Raw genomic sequence first — 23,350 nt, 5'->3', positions numbered from 1 at the left:
CCAAGACTACAAGGTAAGAAGCTCTTTTCGCTGTATCATAGACGACCACATGGAATTTTATTCGGTCCCCCTAAGCAGCTTTTGGGCTTTTTCGACTCAATTCTGGTCTTTTTGTTTTAGGTATTTTTGATAGTGAATACTTTTCACAAAATGCATCCGCAAGTCTTGCAGTTTGTAACATGTGCTTCTGTTTAATTAATTCATAAATGGAAAAAATTGGAACATTGCAAGTACATCTTACAGATATGAACACCTGTTATATCTTAGTGACCAGCTGCACTCCTTCGGATAACCGGTAGGGGACGTTATACAATAGCTACTAACATAAACATCACCAAACAAAGACGAAAAGGAAAGAAGTATTCAATAATCAATCAGCACCAATAGCTATCACTTTTGCTTTTTTATTGTCACAATGAACAAGCCATATATTTTGCCATGTCTTTTTTTGGCAATTCGATCTGATGTCAAACATGTTCGATCTCAAGGAAATGCAGCGAATTCAAAATATTTCAGAACTGCTCAAGTAAACAAACTAACAGATTATCATAAAGTTCAAACATTCCGATATTTTCCCAGTGAACAACACTTACAGACGCAAATAACAGCTGCTTTTTTTATTCTGTAGGGCCGAGTAGAACTCTTAGGGGTGTCAGGCTTGCGACTGAAAAACGTCACAACAGCTGACTCCGGTACCTATCAGCTCTACATGGTGTCATCTGATGGGGCTTCGCAGATATTGCAGCTGACCCTTCGAGGTTGGTAATCTAAAACGTGTATCTTACTCGGCTGCAACTAATTGCGATAACTTTGCGATAACTTTGCGCCATTTTCCGTTGCAGTCACACTGACGTGCGACGCATGGGTAAAATACGTTACTTCTATGAACAAAATGGCCGCGCCCTGTCACATTTTCAGAAGGGTACTAATCAGATACAAGATGCATCTTTGTTAGAAATCGCAGAGCCGCCCAAAAAATGTATAGTACCATGATTAAACTCATTAAAAGTGATTTGCAGTGATTCTGATCATTTGCACAATTTTGACAATTGCGAATTGAAATGTTTGAAAAATTCGCAATTCCAGCCGTTTGGGAAATATTGAAGCCGATTAAGCAACTTTCGAATGTCATTCCCGTTGAGTAGTGTGGCGTTACGGCAGGGTGTTCGCCCCAGAACCATGCGGTCCAGGGTTCGAATCCCCCTGACGCCACCGATGTTGTGCCATTGGTAAATGCACTTTACAAGACTTTCCTCATTACGCCCAGGTGTAAAAATGGGCATATTTGTCCTGTGTGCGTGGCACTGTTAAAGTAAGTTAAGAAAATTGAGTGCTAGTGCCACGTCGTCCTTGTCGGTCTAAAACAGAAAATAAAACGTCAAGATTGAAAGGTTCGGGAAACAAAAGAACCTTTATAATCGATTTCAATATTTATTCATTCCCACTTTTCAAAAGAGGGGTATTTTTCTAAATCATTTGTAGTACCGTAGTGGGAAACATAAATAAATCAAACAAACTTTAATAGGCATGCCGGCAAGTAACGTTACATGTATTGACCATGAACAATTTCTTGCACCTCTTGTTCTCACTTCAGTCGAAGCTGTATCGGGAACAACTCCTGAATTCACAACAACCCAGCCCACCACCACAGAATCCACCACTGTTTCAAGTACAACCCAACCCACCACTACAGAGTCCATCACTGTTTCTACAGAAACCACCACTGTTTCCACAACAACCCAGCCCACCACTACAGAATCCACCGCTGTTTCCACGACAACCCAGTCCACCACTACGGAATCCACCATTGTTTCCATGACAACCCAGCCCACCACTACAGAATCCACCATTGTTTCCACGACAACCCAGCCCACCACTACAGAATCCACCACTGTTTCCACGACAACCCAGCCCACCACTACAGAATCCACCACTGTGTCCACGACAACCCAACCCGCCACTACAGAATCCTCCACTGTTTCCACGACAACCCAGCCCACCACTACAGAATCCACCACTGTGTCCACGACAACCCAACCAACCACTACAGAATCCACCACTTTTTCCAGGACAACCCAACCCACCACTACAGAATCCACCGCTGTTTCCACGACAACACAGCCCACCACTACAGAATCCACCACTGTTTCCACGACAACCCAGCCCACCACTACAGAATACACCATTGTTTTCATGACAACCCAGCCCACCACTACAGAATCCACCACTGTTTCCACGACAACACAGCTCACCACTACAGAATCCACCACTGTTTCCACAACAACCAAGCCCACCACTACAGAATCCACCACTGTTTCCACAACAGCCCAGACTACTTTTATTAGCACAACCCCATGTGAACATGTGGAGGATAGGTGTGAATGGTCAGCCTGGATGAACAAAGAATTCCCCTATCCCAATAACCCGAACCAGAATGAGACTTATGCCAACTTAAGAGACCTCTATGTCTTCTGTGACATTCCTATGGACGTACAGTGTCGCATCAGTGGAGTACAAAATATCCCATTTGAGAATTTGGCTCAACAAGGGGTAACCTGTGACGTCAACAATGGGCTGTACTGTGATGCAAGCCAGCTGCCTGACATTATTCAAGTTTGCTATGACTATGAAATTCGTGTGACATGTTGCCGGGAAGTATGCGTCAATCCAACTACTACCGGTATTTCCACGACAACCCAGCCCACCACTACAGAAACCACCACTGTCTCCACGACAACCCAGCCCACCACTACAGAAACCACCACTGTTTCCACGACAACTCAGCCCACCACTACAGAATCCACCACTGTTTCAACGACAACTCAGCCCACCACTACAGAAACCACCACTGTTTCCACAACAACCCAGCCCACCACTACAGAACCCACCACTGTTTCCACGACAACTCAGCCCACCACCACAGAAACCACCACTGTTTCCACAACAACCCAGTCCACCACTACAGAACCCACCACTGTTTCCACGACAACCCAGCCCACCACTACAGAATCCACCACTGTTTCAACGACAACCCAGCCCACCACTACAGAAACCACCACTGTTTCCACGACAACTCAGCCCACCACCACAGAAACCACCACTGTTTCAACGACAACCCAGCCCACCACTACAGAACCCACCACTGTTTCAACGACAACCCAGCCCACCACTACAGAAACCACCACTGTTTCAACGACAACCCAGCCCACCACTACAGAAACCACCACTGTTTCCACAACAACCCAGCCCACCACTACAGAACCCACCACTGTTTCCACGACAACTCAGCCCACCACCACAGAAACCACCACTGTTTCAACGACAACCCAGCCCACCACTGCAGAAACCACCACTGTTTCAACGACAACCCAGCCCACCACTACAGAACCCACCACTGTTTCCACAACAACCCAGCCCACCACTACAGAACCCACCACTGTTTCCACGACAACTCAGCCCACCACCACAGAAACCACCACTGTTTCAACGACAACCCAGCCCACCACTACAGAAACCACCACTGTTTCAACGACAACCCAGCCCACCACTACAGAAACCACCACTGTTTCCACAACAACCCAGCCCACCACTACAGAACCCACCACTGTTTCCACGACAACTCAGCCCACCACCACAGAAACCACCACTGTTTCAACAACCCAGCCCACCACTGCAGAAACCACCACTGTTTCAACGACAACCCAGCCCACCACTGCAGAAACCACTACTGTTTCCACGACAACCCAGCCCACCACTGCAGAAACCACTACTGTTTCCACAACAACCAAGCCCTCTACACCTCCAACGAGTCCAGTAGAATCCACCGCACCATCCACCTTACTGCCAGGTACAGGAGCGTTTTAAAATTCATCTTCCTTCGTCTAAAGGCTTGAAATAATTACATATATAATTTCATACTAATTCACTGTAAAATTGAATCGTGCAATCCATCCTTAACCCTATCTAGACCGGGGGGGGGGGGGCTAAAAGTGCCCGCGCCAACTTTGACGTCGTATAACTGCTAAACGACGTATGGTAGGACAACCAAACTTGATGACTTATCCTAAAATTATGTTGGCAACAATATTATGATAAAAGTATAAGTTTATCATTTTCGTGTTGCCATGGCAACGGGTTTCTGAAGAGGCATTTTATGCAAATTCGTTAATTTCGATTTAAACATAGTTGTTTCCAATATTTTCTTGCTCAACCACACTAGTTTCCTACATGTAAAACATCACATGTGATTTAATGTAACTGTCATGTTTCAATATTCATAAATTATGCTAATTTGATGACGACATCGCTCAAAATCCAAGATGGCGGACAAAATCATTATTTTCTGTATAAACAGGCTTTTTTGCCTTCAAATTCGTCACAACCTGGAATTTTCTTAACCAGAAACATTCAGATTAATGTTTTTGGCCTATTTTGATTGTTATTTGGGATCATATATGGAAAAAATTTATTTTGAAAAATTTCAAAATGGCCGATCCAAGATGGCGGATCCCTGGGAGTCGCTAACAACACATGACGTCATTCTTCGAAGTCCTTTTGACGTCAACTTAGTCACCACTGACGTTTAATGTCTTGTCATACCTTTAAATCAATAATACGCACAATTTTTTTGTCTGATACTTTTAGATATTATGGGAATTCCCTATTTAGCCAATAAAATCACATCGATGACGTCATAATTACGTCATATTACGTAATAACGTCACGAAAATTACAGGAGTTATTAAACTTCAGGTGAACATCACTCCCTGCAAATTTGTTGATGATAGACCGTACCGTTCGGAAATTATGACGGGGGGTCGAAAGAGCCCCCCCCCCCCCGTCCAAGAAGTCTAAAAAAAGCCCGGTCTAGATAGGGTTAACGAACGACAGATTACACTGTTGAGTTTATTCCCACCAAGCACTGTAAGGGTATCCTCACTACTTTTCAAGGACGATTGCAGTTAGATTTACAAATCTCTTATGTAACATGAGCTAAAAGCTGGTTATTTTGCAAGTGGTCTTGTGGCTAGGGTTATTAGATTAAAACCGAAAAGTACTGGGTTTGAATCCCCAGCAGACCCAAATGCTGTGCCCTTAAGAAAAGCATTCATAGCCTATTTCCTCACTTGACTCAGGAAGAAAAGAGTGCCTAGCTTCAGTTGCAGACGTCCTCTCGGATAAAATGTAAAGCTGGAGGTCCCAAGTTGAAGAGAGCCTCTAGCACGTTAAAGAACTCTGTTTTACAGATATAGACACGGAAAGCGATATCATCATACTCTTTAGAGAAATACATTTTCTATCTAAATTACATTGAAAGTTATGAAATAGAATTTAAAGATAGACCATATGCATTGGCAGTTGCATCCCTAACGGAGATAACTTTTTTTTTCGTTCTTAACTTCTAAATTCCCACAGTAAAGAACGATGTTTACCTCCTCGACGACGGTATCACCGAAGTTGTCTCAGGCAGGGCCGCGGAGCTGAACTGGACCTACAGTCTCCGTCCTGACAGTTTCATACTGCACGAGGTCTGGACGGACCCAGACGGAAACTACATCATGCGTCGGATAGGGAACGTAGTTATCGATTACAATGAGTACAAAGTAAGTGTTCTTCTTTGAGTAGAAAGACAAATTGATACTGTTCTATAAACGTATAACTGTAAATACATTTAAGTTCGCGGAATTTCAGTTTCGCGATAAGGATAATATGGAGTTAGATTCGCGTTTGAAACAGAAGTAGCGCTATATCACTTTCCATTTATCAATAGAAACACCACTGGCTTTACGGACAGCCAGTCAGAAACTAAGACAGCTTAACTTCCGTTTTTTTTTTTATACATTGTGTTCTTGACCACCGGTACCTGGGGGTATTGACAGATATAGATTATGCAAATAGTGACATGATTTGCGTAATCACTGAAAAAATAATTCCTGAAACTGTAAATGACGGGAATTTCATCCCTTGCAGCATTTGGACGTTAAGTAATGGTGACCATCATTACACATAAATTATGCAAATCATGAGGAAATGCTACGTAAAAATAGGTTTCATTGTTACACGATGGTCAAATATGGGCGCGAAATTTCCAGACTTTTTTTAGAATTCGAACAACGATCTTTTAAGTGACGTATTCGAATAGAAAGTGCGTTCTATTCGGGGTCACTCGTGGTCATTTGTAGGTTTTCACTGTAAATCCTTGCCAAAACGGATTTTCTGTCCTAGGTCCCTTGCACAAGAAGAAAAAACACTTTATCAAAAATACAAACTATTTTCTGGACAGTATATCTTTGCTAACATTTTTGTGTGGACATGGAACATGTAACTAAGCTACTGGCGCCATTGTTGATGACTTTGAATGTTGCAGGACTTGTTTACACCGGCATCAAGTACCCCCTCCCCCTATCCGTGAGGTACGACATTATTCCAAAGTGGTATGAAAAACTCGAGCAATGTGCGTTCAAACTCATTCATCGAGGTCTTAAATTATCGAGAACTAATATCCCCAGGCTTCTGTTTTAGGGATTTTTTTTATATGGCGGAAAATTTGATTTACGGGTGTTTGAGTGCATAAAAATGTATTTTTCGACCTATTTTTGGTTGTAGAAATAATTTGAAAGAGAAATCTAAATAATCCACAAACAGAAAGTTTTGTATTATTGTTATAGTTCAGAATATGGAAAATTATGCAACATGCGTAAAACAGCAGGATCTGAGGTATACACATTGGCTAATTTCATTTCCAATTGGCGAGACACGTGCGAGAGATAATTTGTCTAACTATCACGATATTTTAGAAAATGTTACAGCTCCCCCGGGGACCGCGCGGGAGTCCCGGTAACCTGATACGCTCCCTTACAGTGGAAAGTTTCCCCTGGCAACGAACCATCGTGCTAACTTAAAGATACTACTTTGTTATTTCGTTTATGAGAGCCGGTGCTTTGCTGGTTAAAGTTATAAACGCATCTTAATTATCTAATTATCGCGTGTTTTACAGGGAAGGGTGAGTCTTATCGGTGATTCCAGCCTGTTGTTGAACGGAACAGGCCCAGCAGACGCAGGGAATTACACCTTCACGGCTTCCTTCTCGGATGTCTCAGAACATGAAGCGGAGAGACAACTCATCGTCTACTGTAAGTCGTTTAACCACTTCTACTAAGAGAAAGAAGTCAGGCAAAATGTGAAAGCAACTTTATCTGTCAGTGTTCGACCGAAATTCTTGTTGTTTCCCGTTGCCTCGATTTTCGGTCGGTCTTCGCATTGTCTTTGCATTTATTGTCTTTTCCAATGATTTCATAATATAGATAGTGCATATCCTTAGATGCTGAGAAAATCATTGCTTCTCTTCCATTTTATCAAGATGCTCCGAAGGTACCACAAGTTGAGGTGACACCAGGCCTTGACTCAACGGAAGGCGACACCATTGTTCTTCGGGCAACGGCTCACTGTGTTCCGCCTGCCACATACACGTGGAGTAGATTATACGGATCTCTCCCAACAACTACTGTGGTAAACGCCACTCTAGGAACCTTAGCAATCATAGGAGCCACTATGGAGGACTCCGGCATATACACTGTGGTCGCCGAGAACTACTTGGGCAACTCGTCAGTCAAGAATGTCACAGTGGAAGTCGGTAAGTAGACATTTCTAGACATGCGGTGTTTGCATTTGAAGCAGGTATTATTTTCTAAAAGACCACAATTTTATGACACAAAATCAGCCAATTTCTATAACATTTCATACATAACGAGGAAAATAGATAAATACTACCCAGTGTTTCATATCAATGTAATATGCATTATGGGAATGGTACACATAGCTGCAGGTGAAATGTTGGCTCATATCAATTATAATCAATAGGTTCATACTGCTAAAATAAATTAAAAAAACATTGACACATGAACTACCAAAATCAATTTTTAATATCAACCCTTTTTTAAGTTTTTCAATGAGAGGGCCTCAGTGGATAGCTGGACTTTTGCCAGTGATCAAAGTCAATTTTCTACCCAAAAGTATGTTGAAAAGGAAGTTGCTGTCAAATTGAAGTTCACATACATTCAAGCATCCAGAAACACATTGCAAATGATTTTCAAGATCAACCCAAGATTTATTTTAAGAAAAACATCGTCATAGTTGTAATTGACGTTTTACCCAAAGTTGCTTGTGATATAGTATGTTGCATAGAACTGTAATTAATCTGGAGTATTTTCGGAAAGTTATCAGAATATAGCTGTTGCTGTAGTATTGAGCTGCTGCGTAGGCCAGGTTTAATGTTGAAAATTTTGATGTTGCTAATAGATAATTGTTTGTTCTTTTTTCTTTAAAAAAATGTAACAGCAGATGCAGTCTACACTAACCTCTACTGTTGATTTTAATTTGAATAACATTGTCATACCGTTTTTATCTCCATGAAAAATGGAGATATTGTTTTGGGTGTGTCTGTGTGTCTGTTTGTGTTTCCGGACTACTGTAGTCAGCATAACTCAAGAGCCTCTTGATGGATTGCGATGATATTTGGTATGTGGGCAGGTGTTGTGAAGCCGAAATTCAAGGTCGATTTTTGGCCCCCTGGTATGTGACCTTGGTACTGCAGCTGAAATTCCATTTTTGTATCTCTTGACCTGGACGTGCTATGGTATCAATTTTTTGGTGGCAGATAGCTTGTGGTGTAATGAAGACGTGGTGTGGGTTTGTGCCCCCTAGCAGCTTGCTCTGGAACTGCAGTGACGTTATTGTGAAAATCTTCTAATGAGAATAACTGAACAAAGGAATGACGGATTTCCATGATATTTAGCATACAGGTAGCTTAGACAGAGATGTACACAATGAAGTGCAAATCATGTTAATTAGGACTTAATTTGCATAGCTAATGAGGAAAATCTATATTTGCAGTGTTTTCCATCATAAGACTCAAATACATGTAACATATGTAGTTTATGGAAAGTGGATCATCTACAGATACCAATTATGCAAATAAATTCCTAATTTGCATAATTAATGCAAAACACCATATCTCATCTAATTGGAGAATTATAGGACTGTCAATATGATACTTAGTATGCAGGTAGCTTAGACAGAGATATACATAATGAAGTGCCAATTATACTAATTGTGACTTAATTTGCATAGCTAATGAGGAAAATCTATATTTGCAGAATTTTCCATTATCAGACTCAAATACATGTAACATATGTCGTTTCTGGAAAGTGGAGCATCAACAGATACCAATTATGCAAATGAATTCCTAATTTGCATAATCAATGCAAAAAACATAATTCATCTAATTGGAAAAATATAGGACTGTCAATATTGCAACATGTGTAAGTTAGATAAAGGTGTTTATGCCGAAGCATATATTATTCAAATGTGTAAGTCATTTGCATGAATAGAATTGTTCATGGAGATATGAGGTCGTGGAACTCTTGTTTTATTTATTTTTTATTGCAGGGCCCAAACCACTCTTTCGTGAACAAACTGTGGCTACAGGTGGGGATAATACATTCCTTTCATAATCATGTACTTATTATATTAGGTTAACAATTTCATAATTTTACACGGTAAGAATTTACTGCGCGTTACTAAATTCACCAGGAGATTGGTCATTTGAGCCCGAAGACGGCCAAATAGCAATAGTCGACGAGGCTGTTCTTATCATGTTTCACATAATTCAGTAGAATATGTAGATTGAATAAAGGCAGTACTTACAAAAATAGCTACCTCTTTTGCAATTTGGTGGCACTGTGGCAAGAAGAATGTGGTCCGAAATGTGGCTAAGTTAGTACCATTTTCTTTTCATTTCAGAAGGCCCGCCAATCACTCTGCCCACGGTTATCCAACCTGACCAACTGACAACCCTGGAGATCGTGCTAATTGCACTAGGCTCAACTCTGGTCGTCGCAGCTTTGCTGGTGGGAGGGTTGAGATACTGGTGGCTGAAGAAAAAACGAAGGCGCGCCAAAAGACAGAGGGGACCGTGGCACTTCCATCCGTTCATCTTAGGTATGTCTTTAAATATGTCTTATATTTACTTAAGAGGATTCACAATGGCTCTGTTGCCTGCACTTGTAAATCTAAATCTCAAAGCAGAAGCTGGGAGAGAATATCGTGATGTTTCTTGATTTAGCCGGGCTGCGCTGCAGAGTCCGAAACATCATTATTGCTACCCGCATCATCTGCTTGGGGATTAGGTATGTCTTGCACTGGCAGGTAATCTTTTTTTTGTAAGTTTTTTTTTTTTATATTAGGGAATCAGAACCCATCTAACGTCCATTATTAGCAGAAAAGGGGGAGGGGATACATGCAGGCTTCTGGGGGGGGGGGGTGCAACTGTGGCATGTCAGGGGATTCCGTCACACCAATGCGATGCAACGTTTGCTGCAGATCGCGTCTACCCGTTGGCAGAGCCGCAACCCCCGCCAGTACCAGCCCGGCCACAGTTCCTGAAGTACGAAGTGGACCGGCAACACCTAGAGCTGGGGGAACAGATCGGCAGGGGCGCCTTCGGTGTCGTCTATCTAGCGACTCTGATGAGAACTGCAGACGGAATGGTAACGGACAGGACCGTCGTGGTCAAGACCGTTCACGGTGAGTCTCAGTGTTCATCAATCTTTTACCCAACACAACAATGTAAGCCAATATACAGCTGCTCTCAAGACTACTTTCACAGCACCTCAGGCCCGTGACCTAAACACACGTGACTCCAATTGCAGATCAAAGGTTACGACCTGCATGGTAGACCTGGAGCTATGCAGATATCAAGCCATGTACATGTACTTTGTGAATAGGTGTAATGACAAGTCTGCATATACATGTCCTGCTTTGCACTCCATACTATACATGCGTATGGTAACCACAGTAAGGGAATTTATTCCTGCATCGATTTCTCCTTCCTCTTTCTATCCCCCACCTCCTCCTACCCTTCTTCTCCCTGCCCTCATTCTCACTCTTATTCCTCTGGTTTCATGTGATACATTTTTTTGCGTTTGATATAATAAAACTTTTTACAGAAAAGCATATAACGTAGAGACACTGACATCGCCATGATTCTACTTTACATCTTCAAGATGTGTTACTTGTTACGCAAGTTATAAGGACATGGGAATGAATGTATTGACATGTTTTAATAGATGGCGCCGGTGTAGAAGAGAGGGTCACGTTTGTCCGTGAGATCGAGACGACCATCAACCTGGGGCAACACAAGAACCTTCTGGGTCTTGTCGGCTGCTGCACGCTGTCCAACCCGCCTTACCTGGTCACGGAGTACCTGCCGTATGGAGACCTCAAGAATTTCCTGCTCAAGTGTCGGCAGGTTTGTTTCTTTGTTGCTTTGTTTGATCCGTTTGGCTGCTGCACGCTGTCCGACCCGCCTTACCTTGTCACGGAGTACATGTCGTATGTGGACCTCAAAAGGTGTGTTTGTTTGTTTGTTTGTTTGTTTGGTCTGTTTGGCTGCTGCATGCTGTCTAATAACCCGACCTACCTGTTCACGGAGTACCTGCCGTAAGAACATCTCAAGAAACTCCTGCTCAAGTTCCTTGTAGTTAGCTAAGGGTTATTGACTTAGAATCGGAAAAAATCCGGGTTGAATCCCTGAAGGCCCCAATATTGCGCCCTCGGGAAAGAAAGTTTACACCTATTTCCTTGACTCGACGAAAACGAGCACCTTGTTTCGGTTACTGACGTCCTCTCTGATGGAACATAAAGCCGGAGATTCCATGTTTGAGAAAAAACACACCTCAAGTATGTAAAACGACCCGCTACAGTTATGGAAGAGTGTACAGGTGTGAGTGAATTAAACCTTGCAGTCAAGTCGTGTGATATTTTGAAAAGGTGAAAGTCACCTGTTATGTCAATAATTCAACAAATATGATAAATTTTAGCAAAAGAAAAATATAGGCATATTGTTCCCCAACACTAGTACAGAGATTTCAAATCGACTAACGTCATGTCCTCTAATTATTTCTTTCTATCTACGCAAAAGAAATCTCATTATTTCAGAAGCAAACCGTTAATATGCTGCATGCATCCTGATCATCATACTTTCGCTTCAAAATGTGGTATACAATAGCGTAGACATTAAACCTCCTGTATTTAGTACTTTTTCAAAAACTGTACCGAACAAAATTGTTGTGCAATTTCTTTTGTTATATGAAAATTTGTTGTAGAAAGAACTTTAATTTACAAATCTGCGGTTTTGTACTGAAAAGATTATGCCGTACTGAAACAGCCATTTTATCTCTCATAAGCCACAGACAGATGTGCTGAACAGCGTCTATGACATGACGGTGTTGAAGATGTACCAGATAGGACGGCAGATAGCAAACGGCATGGTGAGTGATATGGTATTCAAGCGTTCACAGTGGACATGCCTGCCCAAAAATAATCAAGACACTCACTGTGCATGCATTCATGTACTCTTGTTAATGACATTCGCTGGACCTTCTTTTGCTAAAATGGTCTTCCTGTTATTGTATGGTATTGTTCATGGATGTAATACACTCCTTTACGTTTCGAACTACATTATAAACACCGCTTTAACTTTCCCGTAAATTGCTTTGGGGCATCCTTTGTGGGCTGCGAAACTCAGAGCTGCAGTGCAGAGTGAACTAGTTAAAATCTAGTCAAAATTACCCTGAGAAAGACGGCAGACGGTCACCGAACCGTCGGCAGAATCAATCACTTTTGCTGCGTACAAAGAGTATCTTAATTCAGTGACTCAAGCTCACCATCATGTTGAAGCAATTTACAGCTGTAATGGTTATGGTCTTGGGTGTCAGGGAGAGTGCCCGCGCCAACTTTGACGTCCTATAGATGCTGAACGACGTGTGCTAGGACTACCAAACTTGGTGACTTTTCCTAGAATTCAGTTGGCAACAATTATTCATGGTTTTATACTATGTATTGTAATAGTATAAATTAAGGACTTTTTGTGTTGCCATGTCAAGGCGTTTCTGACAGGCATGTTTTACAAAATTCACTAATTTCGGTTTAAATATGGGGTTTCAATGCTTTCTTGCTCTAACACATTTGCTTTCCTACATTATTAAGATAATATGTTATCTAATGTAGCATTTATGAATAAATATTGTGGTGATTTGATGACGTCATCGACCAAAATCCAAGATGTCATTTTGACTCCAATGCAGTTACCATTGGCAACAGAAGCCTTGTAAGACTTCATTATCAGAGAAATACTTTTTTTTGTTAAATGATCGGTTAATACCATCAGGTATTACAAAATTGACATTTATGACGTCATAATTACGTCATTTTACGTCATGACAGTACCAAAATTTCAGGAATTATAAAGTTTAACCTATACCCACAAGTTATGAGGGGGGCCGAATGAGCACCCCCCCCCCCCCCACCCCGTCGTAGGGTTAAAATTGAAGAGGGAATGGTCAAGATCGTTTTTAAACATAGAGCTTATTTACCATTTTCTGCTGAGGAGCTTTTTTCCACACATTCCTTTGTTTTTTTGGACCAGGTTTTTATATCCGAGGCTGGATACGTGCACGGAGACCTGGCTGCCCGGAACGTGTTGGTGGGGAAGGACCTTGTGGTGAAGATCGCAGACTTCGGACTGGCCACAGACGTCTACGAGCGAGGCTACCAGCGGCAGGACGCGGAGCAGAAAATCCCCCTTAGGTGGATGGCACCGGAGAGGCTGCTGAGGGAGGGCCGCTACACCAGCAAGAGTGACGTGTGAGTACCTGAGTTTTTAAACGAATGTCTTCATGGACAACTGAGGGGCGCTTCTAGAGAAAAAAGTGCCGCTAGTACTAACTAACTAGGAGAAATTAGAATACATGATCAAATACACGTAATCCGATTCTCAACATAACAGTGACGGGTTTGACTCCCGCCCTAGCCGATGTCCAGAGAACTCCGTTTCTGGCGAGGGCTGCAGCTCTCTGAAGGGATGCAGCGCTTAACGCTAAGTAGCCAAGTACGTAGCGAGTATGTTATGCGATAATGTGTTACCAATTGTTTAAACTTGTTTAAAATAGTAGAAGAGGAAGCCTCTGTAGATAGCGAAGCCGGTGACAAACATCAACAGTTGTCGTAGTCGACCGAAATCATCTTTACTAGATACTTATGTCCTCACCTCTCTCTTTGCCAGTATGATAGGAAGTATGCTGACAGATTCTCCATTTTTCAAGATCATTCATTAAGGGATTTGGTAATGACGGCGTTGGTATCGAGAGTACTTGTCAGTAGGACACATTTTTTCCGCAGTATTCTACCGTCAAATACACAGTCATACATGGTATGCAATTCGGAGACATCTAGGGGAAACGTATTATACATACAGCCCTAACATGAGCTATATTGCATAGTTCATATACATATTCCACCTACGCAGCTGGTCACTCGGAGTGGTGCTGTACGAGATTGCGACGCTAGGGGACGTTCCTTACCCGAGTCTGGGCAGCACCCTGCTGGAGGAACTGCGAGGGGGACGACGGGAACAGTGTCCGCCTGGATGCCCCGGGGAACTGTATGTTTAAATTTTCGTTCACCACATGAATTACAAGAAAATATACTATCAAGCCTTTGTAATCTTGCCCAATCAAAGGCTCATACGTACCAGGAGTTCTTGCTACAAACCTATGTTGACTTCCAGTCGTCTCAGGAATGTGCAAGAAGAACCCTAGGCCACTCAAGTCTCGATTTGTAGTAGTAGAGCTCCACTCGAGCAGTCCAAAGCTCTTCATACACAGCCCCGAGTCGACTCCGAAAGTTTGGTTGGTCGACCCGAAATCTGTATGTCTTTCAGAAAAAAAATTCCACTTTCACGGCGTGCATTACTTGCCACGATATTTCTAATTTGTTACTTGGTCTAGACAGGTCTGGTTTTGGCTGTCTTAATGCAGGAGACAGTAGAAATGTAGATATTTTATGCTACGGCTTACACTGCACTAGCCATAAGCAAAGTTCGTTAAGCGAAAACTTGATACGTACTGACAAGTGCAAAGGCTACTTCATATGATATAAATCTTCAGTGTATAAGCATTACAGTTACTCAAGTAACTGGATACCAGTGACAAAGTGAGAACGAAGTTACGAGATTAAGCCAAAATTCTGAATTGATATGTCTCACATGTCTCACAAAATTCTCATTGAAATATAAATTTTGGCTTGAAACGTGGTAACTCCCGTTTTTCACTGGCAAAAGACAGTGGATCCTGTCTAAAACGGCTGACCGTTTTTAAATTGTGTTAGTACCCGCTACTTCGCATATCTTATTACTGGATGTTTAACCTCCATCGAAGTAACTCCGCAATATGTTAATTGCTGGCAGGTACAACCTGATGCTGAGCTGCTGGCAGTGGGACGAGTTCTGCCGCCCGGAGTTCCAGCAGCTGTACCTGGAGCTGGACCGGCTGGTGGAGATCAACGCTGACGTCAGCTACCTCAAGCTCTCTGCCGTTTCTACAAATAACGAGAAGAGTTCAGCAGAGGTATTTAAAGGTAGCCTCGCGTCTTCCCACCATAGCCCGAGAACCCCCGGTACGCACGAAACTTCTCAAGCATCAGATCATCTTAAAGAATGCAGAGCTGAGTCTCCTCAGCCATTTGAATGTGGCATGAAATCAAAGGGAGTGGAAAATGTCACTATCCCTCCAACTGAAAATTCTGAAACAGATCGTGACCAGAATCTGACGGAGAAGCGTGTTTTCTACAACTTTCCACGCCGAAACACATGGCTAGAGCAAAGTCAGGACAATTCTACCTCATGGCCTGTTGAGGTAGAGTTCATTGATCCTAAACATTCGAAGAGATATTCGACAGATCATGTCAATATCAGTACGGGTCCCTACGTTTACTACAAAGTTCCACCCAAAAACAACCACAGCAAAGTGGATCTTACGGACAGAAAAGCTGGGGCTTCCCGGCTACATGTGACTGATGTCAGGGGATCCAAGGAAGTGGAGGATGCCGCGATTGGTGGGACAGAAGAGTATGAAACAGATCGTGACCAGATTTTTACGAACGATCGCGTTTCATACAAGTTTCCTCGCAAAAACAAATGGATAGAGGAAAGTCAGAACAACTTTGACTCATCTTCTGCCGAGGTTCAGTTTGTCAAACCTCCACTTTCGGGGACGTTCTCGACAGATCGTGCCATGGCCGGGACAGGTTCGTGCGTTTACTACAAAGTTCCGACGATGAACAATCAAAGGAAACAGCAACAGGGCAGGCTGAATCTTATTGGTGACGAGCAGATAGAAGTCTTAGATTTAGACTCTACTTCTGATTTCACCGAGTCGGAGGCATTATACTTATAAATCTGGAATCACTTTTTTTTTATGTTTCTACCAATGTCTTAATTATTTTATGTCCACAAATTCGTTAAAAGAATTTAAAGATTATTTATATCATTTCTGTTTCATAAATTGTAGTTAACCGTAAAAAAGTCACTACTTGCAAGGTAAGCCTAGTCTAATCCGTTGATAGTTTGCCAATCTGCACTTGTCTAGTTGTGACGTCATGAGTGGGCATTAGTCACTGATTAATGTAATCACCTGGTGAGCAGATCAGATAAGAATAAAGAGCTGGATCCATGGAAGTCTAGTTTCTGATGGGTCAATGTTAGAAACCATCAGAATGGTATGAATTTGCTTTAAACTCCTTAAATTATATTTTATAGTCCTTAAATGATGCTACTCCTATTTCAGATAATAACAAAATTTCGTATTTTGGTGTCTTTGATTCAGAATGTCTTCCATCACCACAGATGAACTATCAAGTGAACATTCATTTGATCGTAGTATTTCCTTCACAAAGCCATAGTCTATTTTTCAACAGCCACAAACAACAGGACATGACCTCCGCGCTCGGTATGTTCCAATATTCTATCACGACACGATTCACTTCTCCCTCAAATCTACAAAGGTTTCAGCATCAAATACATTGCATACCATCCTACCTGAACAATCTTGAACCCTAGCCTCGCAGAACAAAGACCAGCTAACGCTCCCCAGATCTAGAAGCCGTAAACGTTGTGGACTTTTCTTTCGGTGGACGAGGAGACTTCCAAACCACTTTCATAACTTCTAAGAAACAGGAAGTCGCGGTCAGATGATCCCGGAAGTATTCAAGGGAAGGTTCATAGGTCAAACGTCATTTCCTGATTATTCAGCAGTTGTCGCGACCTCGCTGCGTTGTATGAATAAAAGAATAGAGGTCGACACTGTCAGCCTTTTACTTTCCCGTGAAGTTCAATTCAGTAACAGCTCGCAAGTCTTCTTACCCATCATTGACAATCACAGTGATTGACACTTATCCAGTATGATGGCTCATCCCTAGACAATTAGTCGCCAATACAACAAAATAAACCAGGATGGTAATTCCTAGAAGTGACTCAGAGTCTGTGGTTTCACACCTTACATCAAGATCCATTTTATGCATTCATCTTACAACTAGCAGGTCACTAGCAAAGGATATTAACAAACACCTTACTCACAATGTACGTACACACTATAAATACTTCACGGAGAATCGTGTCCTACGGACTATTGTTTTTCTCTTCTTATTACACTTTTATAAATTTATGATTAAACACGTTTAACATTTTTTGAAAGAATCATGAATATCACGGACAAGTTGGATGTATAACAAGATTGAAAAGAGGACAGGAAGAAAAGTTTTAATGAGCAGAGTTTTGAGTGACGGCAATTTCTACATGTAACAGTTATGATGGTGTATATGTTAAAATCTTTAATCTGACATAGAAGCTGTATACAGTGTAGCCTACCCCCAAAACATGGCAATTATTACCAACAAGAATTAATTCTATCACTGGCAGCTCATGTATTAAAACTAAAGATCACTTGTTGAATTTTCGACCATAAAGAATACATGGTCTAAAGATGTTTTTCTCTCTAAGAGGTATACGACAAAAGATATAAAGAAGCAAACTTGTGAATAGGTGGGTGGGGATAGCGATAGTATCCTCACTCATTCTACATGTTTTTGAGAAAAAGATAGACATGATCTTTAATTAAAATCCGTACAAGTCTATGTACTGGGTTCTATTAGTCTGCATGCTAAGACGCGCATACGCATTGTTACCTGCGTCAATAGCCGTTACGGTAATTCCTAACTTTGATTGTCAGCATCGTCAACATGGCACTCAAACTTCAAACTAAATAGATGTTAAAGGTGGCTTAAATATAGTAGTAAAATAGTAAGAATGTTGGTAAATTTGCGTTGAAAACGTGGTAGATACAGAAACACCAGAAACGTATTGCTTATCAGAAATTATCAGAAACTCGTTAGAGCTAACCCGTATTGCAGCATATAACCTGTCACTGCACGAAATGGCCTCGTTTCCCGGCGTATACGTACCGGGATTTTTCTGTATTTTTGTCGGATACTGACGGATACTGACGGATACATGCGGATTCGTGTAAGGTATCCGACTATTTCCGCACCGGTATATGGAATATTTCCTGAAGAATCCGAAAGTAAGGGATTTTCGACGAATACGGAGCCGTACACTGTACGGAAATGCCACCGATCCTGACGGATACGAACAGGAATTTTTCTGTATTTTTGGCGGATACTGACGGATACATACGGATTTGTGTAAGGTATCCGACTATTTCCGCACCGGTATATGGAATATTTCCTGAAGAATCCGAAAGTAAGGGATTTTCGACGAATACGGAGCCGTACACTGTACGGAAATGCCACCGATCCTGACGGATACGAACAGGAATTTTTCTGTATTTTTGGCGGATACTGACGGATACATACGGATTCGTGTAACGTATCCGACTATTTCCGCACCGGTATATGGAATATTTCCTGAAGAATCCGAAAGTAAGGGATTTTCGACGAATACGGAGCCGTACACTGTACGGAAATGCCACCGATCCTGACGGATACGAACAGGAATTTTTCTGTATTTTTGGCGGATACTGACGGATACATACGGATTCGTGTAACGTATCCGACTATTTCCGCACCGGTATATGGAATATTTCCTGAAGAATCCGAAAGTAAGGGATTTTCGACGAATACGGAGCCGTACACTGTACGGAAATGCCACCGATCCTGACGGATACGAACAGGAATTTTTCTGTATTTTTGGCGGATACTGACGGATACATACGGATTCGTGTAACGTATCCGACTATTTCCGCACCGGTATATGGAATATTTCCTGAAGAATCCGAAAGTAAGGGATTTTCGACGAATACGGAGCCGTACACTGTACGGAAATGCCACCGATCCTGACGGATACGAACAGGAATTTTTCTGTATTTTTGGCGGATACTGACGGATACATACGGATTCGTGTAACGTATCCGACTATTTCCGCACCGGTATATGGAATATTTCCTGAAGAATCCGAAAGTAAGGGATTTTCGACGAATACGGAGCCGTACACTGTACGGAAATGCCACAGATCCTGACGGATGCGTACAGGGATTTTTCTGTATTTTGAAGAAAATGGTGAATACTGACGGATACAGGTGGACAAAACAACGAATCCGTAACGGATCCGACTAAGTGCTTCCATTCCTAATTTAACTATACCCAAAACATCATTTTGAATGACAGGAAGTTTGGGAAAGCCTGTATGTAACATATGTATCATTTCATATCTCAACATAATGTATTTCTAAGTTCAAAAACTATCAAATACAATACAATACGGAAGTACTATGTGGCTAAATGATCCATTTCATTTGAGACAGGCTGAGGGACATCCACATACTCAAAGCACCACTGCATATGCAGGTTAATGTCGGTAAATTGGGGTTGTGCAAGCACAATGTTCTGAAAAATTATGAAATGTATTACAATTAACACCATCACAACATTGTGGTAATATTTACTACTGTATAGTGCCCTTGGACCAAAATCATCTACATGTTCTAAATATTCCACTAAAGTAATAAAAGCCTTATTTGTGGCCAGCTCTTCGTCTAAAAGCCATCAGATACAATTGTTTCAAATACAGAGGTTGAAAATAGAAAGTAACATTATACTGTCTGAAGAACTCCCATGATGACACGCCACATTTTAAACGTAAGTAGCATATGCCGTGGAACTGCATGTGTATAATCGTCCTCTCCCCATTCTCTGACTACATCTGAGTTCACTTCTTCCATGCACTCTTGGTAAGGGACAGGCAAGGCTGATTTCTTCTGTATCTGCATGTTGGACTCAGCTTGGAGTCCATCTTGTGATGAACCAGTTCCTATATGATAAAACCAAATGATGAATAAATATCAATTCACGTATTTAAGGAACATGTCACATGATTTTGACATGGGCTTCGTTTCATCACAGCAGCTACAAAAAACACGGGACAATGGATATCCATCATGCCTCTCTCAGCTAACATTAAAGTGTACCGATGATGGACTTACCAAAGGAGCCTGAGGTACTCAGCAGCTGAGCATCTGACAGTTGATTGCTTTGTTCCCAGCCAAGGTCCTCACAATATGTGCTGCATTTGTGAAGGAAGTATCTGCCGATGCTGTACTGGATATATATATATAAATGGAAACAATGACAAATATTAAACATATCACATACTCGCATGTGTAAAAAAATGAACCTGGGCATCGTTGAATTGACTACGTAAAACTTACATCTATAACTTGAATATGATATTGATCAAACATGCACAGCTATAACTGAATGAAATAATCACTGAGGCACACTACTGCCTCCTTATAAGTTCTAGTTCACTATCCACAAACTGTGGGATCTTTGTGGGACAAATACTTATGACATTTTCTTCCCTTCCATATCTTTAATTATCTTTCCCTCCACTGCTTGCTATTTTGTATCTGAAACGTTAACCAGACACACATGTCTGATGACCATTGGCAAGAATGAACAAATTGAAATTTTAAATTTCCTAGATCCTAACGCCGTAAAAGGGCAGGTCGGCTGGAGAATTCTTATGGTCATGCGAATGCGATGATATGTCAAGCCACAATAGGAGGATAACTGACGTCAAAACTAGTTAGAAACGGGAATTTTTCAATTTGTACTTACCAAAGGGCAGTCCCTCAAAATGATGAATCAACTCCCTACCAGCGTTTACAAGGGGGGAGGGGGGCGACGAATATTGCATGCACGAAGAAGACAACGTCGCAATTCCGTGCGTTTGAGTTTACACCGAATTCCCTTCGACTCTCAAGTCACTCAAAAATCACTGGTCGACCATGGTAGACTCTGGCGATGCCATGTTAAGCACAGAAGGTGATGAAACGCCGTTCTTGTCTGTGCTGTTAACCGAAAGAAAACCGTTAACGTTTGTCGCGCCCAGAAGTGTCTTGTGGGTAATTTGGATATCCGACACGAATCCGTGTTCCGTACACGTCAGGATCCGAGACAGCTCATGACTTCTAACATATTGGCAAATCTGAACTTCTAACATATTGGCAAATACATAAAAAAATGAAAGATCCGAGTAGATATTTTATCTGTACCCGAAACGTATCCAGACGTATACGGCATCAGAATTGCTGGATCTGAGGTGTTCCTGGTATTTGTCCGAATTTGCTCGGAAACGTTCCGTATCTGTACCCGAAACATATGAAGGATCCAGACGTATACGGCGCGGGAATTGTCGGATCTGAGGTGCATCGGATCCAATCGGAAACGTTCCGTATCTGCTATGATGCGCAATTCCGGATCTGTTGGATTCGTCAGGATCTGAGATCATGCCGCGTGCCGTGCAGAGTGTATTTGTTGGTCAGGATCCGAAGCAACTGCCGACAAACAATCCGAACATCTCTGCCATATTGACAAATATCTAGAAACGAAGGATCCGCGCAAATATCCTCAGGTATCCGACGCGCATCACGGATCCAGACGTATACGGCGTCGGAATTGCCGGATCTGAGGTGTACCTGGTAATTGTCTGAATTTGCTCGGAAACGTTCCGTATCTGTACCCGAAACGTATGAAGGATCCAGACGTATACGGCGCCGGAATTGTCTGATCTGAGGTGCATCGGATCCAATCGGAAACGTTCCGTATCTGCTATGATGCGCAATTCCGGATCTGCTGGATTCGTCAGGAAATGAGATCATGCCGTGCCGTGTGTATTTATTCGTCAGGATCCGAAGCAACTACCGACATACAAACAATCCGAACATTCCAAATATCAAAAAACGAGGGATCCGCGCAAATATCTTCGGGTATCCGAGGCGCATCACGAATCCAGAAGAATACGGCGTCGGAATTGGTCGGATCTGCGGGCACTTCAGTATCCGGGCAGTGAACTGGGATTTTTCCGGATTCGCTCGGAAACGCCATGAGGCCCGATTCCGGATACGTCGGATCCGTCAGGATACGTGGCCATTTCGTGCAGTGTGTCAGTGTCTGAGTGCAGTAGATGTAAATGAATTATTCAATGAATTATTATTTACCAGTGTTTGTTAATAGAAGTTGAATTTGTATTATTGTCATAGAGGAGGGGGGGAGACAAACACTGGTAAAACCTTTGATGATTTATTGTTCTTTATTATCTCCCCAGTATACAAAGCATGTAATTTTGACATGTTTGATGAGAATCAACACACAAAAAACGTACCTTCCTGCAGCTTTACCGCCCTCCTACTTGGGTTTTCTGTTGGTTCGCGCTAAGATGAATTACCGCAAAATGAAGTTTACGACACCCCACTGGGGCATCTTGGGAAGTGTGAAATCGGCGAACTGCTATTCAAGCAAATGAGGGGTTCCGGCTGTTTTTTAACGTAATTTAAGGCGTTTTTGTCGGGTTTCTACTTTTTAATTTTTTTTTTCTTTGGGTGGAGGAGGGTGGGTGGGTTGGCGACAAAAAAAATAACAAAGTAGAAAGTCCAACAAAAACGCCAAAATACACGTCAAAACCAACCGGAACCCCTTCTCTGCTTCGGCAGTAGGTATCCATATTTGGTTCGAGACCTGTAGTGGCATGTTGCTGCTGTGCTGAATCACGTCGAACGATATCCCCAGTTTTTCTTGCAACCTTTGATCCTAAAATTCTTCACATAATGTGGGAGCTAGGCCGACCCGTCGACTCCCTAATGATACGTTGATGATAGTTAGACATCCAGGTAGTAAGATACGCCAAAATAATTACTCAAGCAACTGGATAGAGTTTTGAAACAGTCAGACGTTTCAGACAGCATCCATTGTCTTTCGTCAGTGACTGACTCCCTAATGATAGTTTGGTACGTTTCCACCTGTTTTGTTGTAGTGTAATTATCGACCCTCGTTTATCAGAACATTACCCGGAAGTGACGGCAACAATCCCCACATCACCAAATGGACGGCGAACAATATGGTAACAGAACACAGTATTTCGCCTATTAGGATTTTCATGGTA

General features: G+C 42.1%; 1 protein-coding gene and 2 long non-coding RNA genes across 3 annotated transcripts in view; 2 read left to right on the top strand and 1 right to left on the bottom strand.

The window, feature by feature from the left end:
* The window catches only part of LOC136436980 (uncharacterized), a 157,308-nt gene that overhangs the window by 27,773 nt on the left and 106,185 nt on the right, over positions 1 to 23,350 (top strand). The window lies entirely within an intron of this gene.
* Positions 1,528 to 16,569, top strand: LOC136437123 (mucin-5B-like). Its single transcript, XM_066431600.1, has 13 exons — positions 1,528 to 1,537; positions 1,595 to 3,847; positions 5,416 to 5,603; positions 6,998 to 7,133; positions 7,361 to 7,633; positions 9,448 to 9,486; positions 9,802 to 9,999; positions 10,381 to 10,584; positions 11,127 to 11,308; positions 12,246 to 12,329; positions 13,487 to 13,704; positions 14,366 to 14,500; positions 15,305 to 16,569. Exons 1-13 carry the CDS (start codon positions 1,528 to 1,530, stop codon positions 16,290 to 16,292), a joined length of 4,908 nt encoding a protein of 1,635 aa, XP_066287697.1. The 3' UTR covers positions 16,293 to 16,569.
* Positions 19,432 to 22,351, bottom strand: LOC136436974 (uncharacterized). Its single transcript, XR_010756115.1, has 2 exons — positions 20,391 to 22,351; positions 19,432 to 20,218 (listed from the first exon to the last, which is right to left on the bottom strand). It is a non-coding gene; the product is annotated as an uncharacterized lncRNA (long non-coding RNA).

Source organism: Branchiostoma lanceolatum, chromosome 6 (genome assembly GCF_035083965.1).
Source record: "Branchiostoma lanceolatum isolate klBraLanc5 chromosome 6, klBraLanc5.hap2, whole genome shotgun sequence".
In the NCBI taxonomy this organism is placed as follows: domain Eukaryota; kingdom Metazoa; phylum Chordata; class Leptocardii; order Amphioxiformes; family Branchiostomatidae; genus Branchiostoma; species Branchiostoma lanceolatum.
This window is presented reverse-complemented; position numbering and strand designations above follow the sequence as displayed.

What these genes read in the sequence shown, in the direction of transcription:
- LOC136437123 (XM_066431600.1), top strand. An exon ending in CGTGGTCAAGACCGTTCACG is followed by an intron (nt 10,585 to 11,126) that starts GTGAGTCTCAGT and finishes ATGTTTTAATAG; the next exon opens with ATGGCGCCGGTGTAGAAGAG. An exon ending in TACACCAGCAAGAGTGACGT is followed by an intron (nt 13,705 to 14,365) that starts GTGAGTACCTGA and finishes CCACCTACGCAG; the next exon opens with CTGGTCACTCGGAGTGGTGC.